At 39.7% G+C, this 8,524-nt stretch overlaps 1 protein-coding gene across 4 annotated transcripts in view; it reads left to right on the top strand.

Moving 5' to 3' along the window:
* The first annotated feature begins 5,856 nt into the window (after nucleotides 1–5,856).
* Nucleotides 5,857–8,524, top strand: part of rasgrf1 (Ras protein specific guanine nucleotide releasing factor 1) — a 39,489-nt gene continuing 36,821 nt past the window's right edge. For 3 of the 4 annotated variants that reach the window (XM_081715578.1, XM_081715579.1, XM_027004596.3), the window contains exon 1: nucleotides 5,858–6,451. In XM_081715578.1, the coding sequence (XP_081571704.1) occupies nucleotides 6,176–6,451 (276 nt within the window). In that variant the 5' untranslated portion in view covers nucleotides 5,858–6,175. Of the gene's footprint in view, nucleotides 6,452–8,524 lie in introns of all 4 variants that reach the window. The other variant, XM_035525324.2, reaches the window with a different exon arrangement.

Here is an 8,524-nt window from a genome sequence, read left to right as displayed (position 1 = left end):
CTGGCTTCAAAAAATTTCATTTGCTGAACATTTCAGTCCGTGTCAACATGTGGGCAATTATTTTGACATTGTCTTCACACTGTGTGTGGTGCAAAATATCCCATGTGACTGTAACTGTATACCTTCTGTCAACACTCACCTGCAGTGTGAAAATAGAGTGATTTATAGACTTCTTAGTAGATCTGCGTTCTTTAACAAGAGCCACTTGCCAGAAGGGAAATGATTATTTATTCATCTGATATTTTACCATATGGATCTAAAATGACATTTGGAAAATTAGTAATTTTCCTGTTGAAAACTTATAACAAGTTCTGGTTGTTTGGTAGAAGCATTTGCCTTTTTGTTTCTAAAATCAGATAACTGTGGGTTTGGCCATTTATTTTAATCTAGCATCATTATTATTAGACTGAAAGAAATCTTGAAAGGTGTCTTGAGGAAATGGATTGCACTGAGTACTCTGCTTTGCCCTTTGTTAACCTGATAAACCTCTACTTTACACAGACTTGTTATGGCAACTTAAATTACTCATGGAAGTAAGCTAAAGTAAGCCAAACTTCCATCGTAAAGCATAGTTCATGCCATTTATCATGCCACAGACAGCAATGCATCAGCAACACCAAGTTCATGTGTTAAGTTCCCAAGGAGCACACACTGTGTGATATATGCCAATAAATATCTGTATGTCACTCTGCATAAGCGCACCCGCCAAATACTGAAAATGCAAATCTAGAAAATGATTCTAGAATTTTATCCTAGAGTCCTAGATTTAACAAGAGCCAAAGAGTATCATAATCTCTTTTTTGTACATTTTCCAGGTATAGTCTACATTTCAAGTAGTTGCACCCAAGCATACCAATCCAATAGTGGATTGCCCTCAGGAAGATGGGTCTGTGTGTGAAGCTATTTGGGGGAACTTGCTTCTGTTTTAAGCTCCGACAAAGTTGTTAAAGCTCTCCACCAGTAAAGCAGAACTGCAGTATATTTTTGGTAGGTTGATGGAGGACGGCCCACATATCTCCCTGCCTGCAAGAGGTAGAGGCCATCCTCAGCCTCTGTGAGTATGTGTGGAGAATAGACAATAAGAAGCAAAGGGAAAGCTTTATAAAAACAAGGGAGCTGTTGCTAAAAAAGGAGGGAGCAATTAGTAAATGTCGTCTGAGAGGAGCACAGTGAATTAGAAGCCTAGTGGATCATGTAATTAGGGGTAGACCAGTCTCCAACTCAAAACACAAGAGTGGGAGAGTTGCTGAAAGATGAAGGTAGAAAAAATGAATCATATGCACACACATAGCTACATTTATGAAGTGGTTCAACTATGCATATTGCACATAAATATGTCTATGTGTACATCAAAGGTAACCCTAACCTTTTATCTTAGCTACAGAAAATTTGGGGCTTTTTCATTTTTTTAAGAAAAATAAAATACACATAACATCAAAATTATGGTTTAATGGTAACATTGAAAAAAATAATAAAATTTTATACATATACATACACAAACATTGTCCTTTGTTCAGTGAAGAGGGGTGAGTGGATGACAGTGGAGTGTGTACAGGAGAGAGGGGATAAATAACGAAACAAGGAATGAGTCTAGGAGAGAAATGGTGAGTAGAGGAGAGAGGAGGTAAGTAGAAAAGAAGGGATGAATAAAGAGGTGTAAGTTGTAGAAAGAGGGATGAGTAGAGGAGGACATGTAAGTAGAGGAAAGAGGGATGAGTAGGTCAAAGGTTGGATGAGTAGAGGAAAAGAAGTGAGTAGATGGAATGATGGATATCTAATGTTTCTTTGCTATTCTGCTGCCTACGTGAGCTGCAGAGTCAGCCCAAGTGGAGCTCTGGCAGCAGTTGCCGTAGCTACCGAAGGAATGCTGATTCACACTGGCACCGATGAAACAGTTTCCTTTCCCCTCTCCTCTAGTCTTGGAAAGAGGGCAATCCTGAGAAGCATCTCCAAACACATTCCAAGCCAGGCACCATTTCCCAGGTCCCACAGCATATGGTGCAGCCTGTCTCCTACCTATTTGCCCAAATGCACGCACGCACACACACACACACACGCACACACGCACGCACACATGCACGCACGCACACACGCACGCACACACGCACGCACACACACACGCACACACACACACACACACACACACACACACACACACACACGTCACTGTTGTTGAGCAGGTTTCACCCAAGACCATGCCCTCACACTAGCACACCAACAATGCAGTCAGTGTTATCTCACCCCTCGCATGTGTGTCTATGCAAATGTATTCAAAGAAGGAGGTAATTATTGGCCACTGATAGTAGGAACGTTTGAATAAACCATATGAAGAAACACACAGCAGTCACCAGCTTAATTTCTCCCCTCTCTCCATATTTGAATACTCTGTCTGTCGATTTATGCAACCAGTAAATTAGTCCTGTTAATGTTTATTCCATAAATAGTCTGATGAAAAAGCTATTATATCTTTAAAAAAGCCACTGCCTGGTGGTGATGGTGGTGGTGCAGAGGGGTGACTAGGTCTGAAGAACAGCAGATAACAACCATGATAAAGTCATGAATAAATCTCTAAGAAGCAGCCAGAGCCTTGGCGGTTCCAGATTATGAGCTGGGCCTTTTGAAACAAATTGGGTGCTCAGAGAGGCATATTGCTCATGTGCTAGAACATGTTTTATGGCAAGGCTATATAACAGCTGGGACAAAGAGGAGCAGGGCCTGGCCACATAGCAATGATGTCCCCAGTGCAAACGAGCTTGGATAATTGGTCCGTAAAGCAATTATGATGAAAATGAGGAGGGGTGTGAAATTGCCATTGTACTGAACAAGGACTCAGGGATATAAGAATCGCCTTGGACCAGAGCTCACACACCCTTTCTTTTTGTAATACATTGAAGAAAAGTTTGAATTCAGTGCAATGAGCAGTGACCTTTAGCATCCCATCCAGATTGGTTCTCCATGGACTTACTGAGAGAGAAGGCAACTGATAATGTTTGTGATGCAGGAGGGAGAATGTGACATGTCACTGAAAATTATGCTTTCTATTGGTTTCACCTATAGGAATTCCTACAAATCAGAATGACATAAGAAAAATTTTATAATATTATCAGCATAAGATGGCAAGTTTATTGCTAAATGGAGATATTTTAAAATGAATAAACAGCATGGTGCTTTGCATACTGTCATAAAAAAGGAGTTTTCTTTTGCCAAAGTATCAAAAGGGCCAGCAAGTGGAGATGGCAGTGAGGGTAGAGGTGCCTCAAGTGCACTTCAGCAAATCTCGAGCCCTGTGGTGGGGTGGGGTGGGGGCTAGCTGGCACACATGGAGCAGTCAGGGGAGTCAGGGACCAGTGCAGGCTGAATGGGCCATTCAGAGCGTGTCCTTGAAGTGCTCGCTCATTCCACACCATGTGTCATGCATCACAGGCCCGGGATCAGCAATCACCACAGACAAAGAAGCGGACGTCACGTAGACTGTCACAAGCAGCTAACGGATACACACAACTTGTGGATGTATTCAGTGTGGTGGCAGCTGGGGGGACAGAAGGTGCTGCTCACATTCGCATGATTGCGAGCACACAGTGGCTAGTGCAGCTGAATAAAGCACAGCTGATTTACAAATAAAAAACATTTCTTTCAAGAAACCCAAGATGAATTTATTAATTTCTCCTGTGTCAACGCACTGCAGTCAACTTTATCCTTCTTAACTATCTATTAAGGCTGGAGAGTCAGTTATAAAGTGTTTCAGCTCCTCCCCTGATTGGCTACACCTAAATGTCTAATTACAATGAGAAGCAACTTAATTGGTGGGTGGCATAATGGCAGCTTCCTATCTGAACTTCAATTAATATACGAACTGTAAGCTCAAACGATGCTGATCTTTATTATATTGATCTTTGGTTTTCATTTGTCTATTCAGTACCAAAACATATAAACTAATTAAGAGTATCTTGTGACCATGTTTGTAAGGCTCATTTTAGAACCCAACATTGATTCATCTTCCAAACCATTTAGTCCACTTCAGGGTCATGGGGGGCCCGAGCCTAACCCAGCAGCACAAGTTGGGAACCAGCCCTTGGCAGGGCTACAAACCTTCACACAATATAGGTACATTTACATTTACGGCATTTAGCAGACACTCTTATCCAGAGCTACAAAAGTGCTTTGTCATTTACCTCTAGAATACATCCTAGCCAGTAGAGTAGGTTAGAGTCCAATTTACCAGTGATCTAGAATACTGTAAAAATACAGGGATAAATGTTGATGCCTAGAAGTACAAATACATAAGCTCTATCTTAGACAATGATAAGTGCAATAAACAATAAATACTAGAGTTTGTTAGTCAACATCAGTGTAATAAACAATACCCTACAATAAGTACTAGTTACTAGTTAAGTTAGTCAATATAGGAGCAGGTTCAGTGGTCATTTAAATATTCCACAAATAGATGAAACTTCAGTCTGTGTTTGAAGACTGCAAGGGACTCTGCTGTCCAGACAGCAAGTTCATTCCACAATCTAAGAGCCAGGACAGAGAATAGTCTCGATGCTTGTCTTCCATGAGACTTGAAGCATGGTATTATTTCAAGCCACACACATTCATTCACACCAAACTAACTTAGAGACATCAATAAACCTAATACGCACACCTTTAGAATGCAAGAGGAAAGAGTACCCAGAAGGAAACCCATGCAGACACAGAAAGGAGTCTCCATGCAAGCAATGACCAGCCAGGAATCAAACCCTGGACACTGGAGCTACAGCAGTACTATCCTGCATGAGTGTGTGTGGGTGTGTATTTGTGTGTATGTGCATACAACTCACTTTAGAACCCAACAGTAAACTTACAAAAATCCTTTTTTACTTTTAATTAAAACTTAAAATATTTCAAACTAAATTCCTGTGACCTAATTGAATAATGTCTATGAACACATTTTATCTGATGATCCATGTGAAGATCCATTCAAAACACATTCCTTCACTGGGATTCAATATTACATACTTAGAAAGTATTACATATGTAGAAATATGCAATAATAAAAATAATTTTTGGGCTTTGATAATTGATTAAAGGCTAGCCTGGGTCAAGCTGAGCTGTCCATACAATATCTTGCACTGAAGGGTTTTCTCAGAAGGTCTTATTCCTACAACTGCTAAGATACTTTTGAGAATTTACTCAAAGTGTAAAATCCTTTTTTAAAATCTGTCAATTGGGGCATTTTTTAAAAGTTATGTAATCTGAATAGCCTTACATTTCAAAATGGTATACATGCATTTACTTCATACAATGCCATTATTTACAAACCAAACAAGTCACTTTTCAATCCAGTCTGCATGACAGTGCAAAGCAATAAGCTACTCGGGTTACACTGCAGCCATTTCATAGCCTATGCATTTCACCATCCCGATGCTTTATCATCCTAACTTCTCAGTAAAGGTGCAACCTGTATGACTGAATCCTACATGTACACAAGAACTTCTGTAATTTGCTCAGCGAATTCTCCTTAGCTGCTGTTCTTACCAAATCAAGTGCAGATAGGCATAAATCAGAGGAATAAATCAGACTGGCGCTTGACGTTTTACGCATCTTTAATGTGTGACAGAACAACAGCTGGACAGTTCCCGTGTTGGAATCAAGTTGTTCAACTTGAATGGATATTAAGAAAGTAACTAGTGATTACACCAACTCATTGTGATATTAAGCTAAACATTCTCAAGTACCATCTACGATTAACAAATGTATCTAAACACCGCATGTGCTCCTCTGTCTGAGGTTCTGAAATGTGGTCGCCGAAAAAGCTAATCACGTGACGACTTTGCCAACCTCCCGTACCCGATAGGCGCGCACTGGTTTCTGGAGATTTTCACGTGAGAACGCGACGAACCATCACTTGCATATTGTAGCCTGTTCTCGTTCCTGCACTGCTGGGGAGGTTATATGCGCGTTTTGCAACGGTTTGACTAGCACTCACGAGCCATTTACGATGGTAGAGGCGTGCAATCTTCGTTTTTCGCTACACTTCGTTCCTTCTATATGCCAGCACGCTGATAGCAGTGGATGGTCTGAGCAAGCTGTAATTCGCTTCTAATCAGGAAAGTGCCCGTTTGATTTGGGATCTTGTTCTAAGAAGATGTAAGGACCAGTAAGCTTTCCCCTCTCCAGTATCCTGTTCACAAAAATGCAGAAGGGAATCCGACTTAATGATGGCCATATAACCTACCTGGGTCTTTTGGCAAAGAAAGATGGTACAAGACGAGGCTGTTTGAGCAAAAAGAGCTCCGACAACACAAAATGGCACACCAAGTGGTTTGCTCTATTACAAAATATGCTTTTTTATTTTGAGAGCGAGTCAAGCTCGCGACCTTCGGGGTTGTACCTGTTGGAAGGCTGCGTGTGTGACAGGTCGCCGTCACCCAAACCCTCGCTCTCTGCCAAGGAGTGCTTAGAAAAACAGGTAGGACATAAGCGCAATGACAACTTTCTCTTTTATCTCCATCACTTGACAATACGCTGCAAGAATTACTTGCTTAAAACGAAGTGGGTTAAACGTAGTCTGGAAAAGTGCTAAAAATGGCAATTCTGCTTCTAGCCCACAGCGGGGTTTGTTTTATCTGTGTAAACGAAATGATGTGCACGGAAGGATGATCACGCGTTTGCTGAGAAGACAACAATTCTATAAGTAGCTGAACAGACATTTAAGCAATTTCAGAATAGTATGTTTACTTCAATCCAATATTTCACTCTGTAATGCGGGTTTCTTTTTGTATGAAATAACATGTTTACATTTATACCACTTCACTGAGCATTTGATAAGATACGTTACATAATTTGTGCATTTTCTAAGTAATTATTTACATCTTTTAATACAAAAGCACTGCCAGTATTTACTGTATAGTATGACTAAAATAATGATTTAATGACTTTAAAGTACAGTATTAACAATTTATTTTGGCTATTCTATAAACATAGTTTATATCTCTTTCTTTGTGTTTAAACACTTTATGCTATAAAATGCATTATATATATCTCAGAATTTAAGAATTCCTGGTTTATTACAACCTTTGTCAAGTAGATTTTTTCTCAAGAGAGAAAATTACGCTAGAGAAGGTACTTTATAAACCTCAGAGTCGCCATCATGCGGAAAAGTAGCGTAAAATCACTGCCTGTTGACGTATTGATTTAATTTCTGCGCTGATATTAATAGCATCCTACCTTGGCAACTGCATCTTCTAAACGTGTTTAATAACATGCTTGTTTTTTAAACCAACTATCAATCGAGACAAGATTTATGTGTTCTGTAAAAGATTGTCTTCACCAAATGGCGTTTTTCTTCGTCAAATGGAAATTTATTAGTCTGCAATTAATGACACACCAAATAACTAGGCTGCCTCAGCATGCCCAGTTACTCAAATTAAAAAGTAGGGGTACTTATGGTGTACTTAAGGGGCACTTATAAAGTACTTATGCATGCTTTCAGATTTTTTGTAGGTTATTAATTTTTGTGTACACAATGATTGTGGGTCATTACAAAAGAGAAGCTTTCACAGAACTGCCTCACTTTGTCTGAATTTGCCCTAAAATGCCGGGGGAGGGGGGGTATTTATCTTATCCAGATTCTAACTCAGAACAGATACTATTCTCTGTTATTATTATAGCCCCAATTTAAATGTATCTCACTGCAAAACTGAGTTTGACATAACTCAGATTAAGAAAATAAAGCAGCCACATTGGTTTCTCCACAGTAGGTTTCCACATACTGCTAATAACAGATGCTATAACCTTAATACACCCATGCAATATTTAAGCTTATTCATAGCTGATGTCTGAACTACCAGTTTGAAATCCCATTTCAGTTCCAGCAATTGTCGTTGTTGACTTAATGGGACAACTATTGCTTTCTGGCCTATGTCGTTGACTAAAGTAGTTGCTTTGTGCCTTGTGCTAAGATGGTCCCTTGCTCTATCATGAGTCTGCAGTGGCAGAGTTTCTAAGCACTGCAGTTTGTCGGGAGGCTAGGCCCTTCCTGTGAACAGCTGGCCCTGTGCTGACGAAGCAGGATGCGACGCACGGTCGAATGCTTCACGTTTCTCTTTTTATTCTTCCAAAGGGCAGAAGCAATTTTTTTTTTTTTTCAAAATCAACATGATTCAGTAACTTCACCTCACAGACACCAGACTCTGGTTTGTCCAGGTGTAAATCATTGCTTTATTCCTCAAAGTTTAACACATATTCACATTTTGAGTTTGAATGATGAAAAATGATGGTAGTAATAAAAGGGTCACTGTAAGAGTGAACAGACATTAAATGTTATCATATGGACTAAAAATACAGACATGAATACTATCTAAATTAACACATCACTGACTGAATGATATATGGTTGTTCCACGAAAGCCAGTGCATTTCTTCTTTTGCAGAGTGTGCTTTTTGTTTATTATACTATCAACTATATTGATTATGCTATCCACAATTATGATTGATAATCATGATTGACATTTAACGGTAAACTACTGAACTGGCACTAGATT

Source organism: Electrophorus electricus, chromosome 6 (genome assembly GCF_041902795.1).
Source record: "Electrophorus electricus isolate QZ-2024a chromosome 6, ASM4190279v1, whole genome shotgun sequence".
Taxonomy (NCBI): Eukaryota; Metazoa; Chordata; class Actinopteri; order Gymnotiformes; family Gymnotidae; genus Electrophorus; species Electrophorus electricus.
This window is presented reverse-complemented; position numbering and strand designations above follow the sequence as displayed.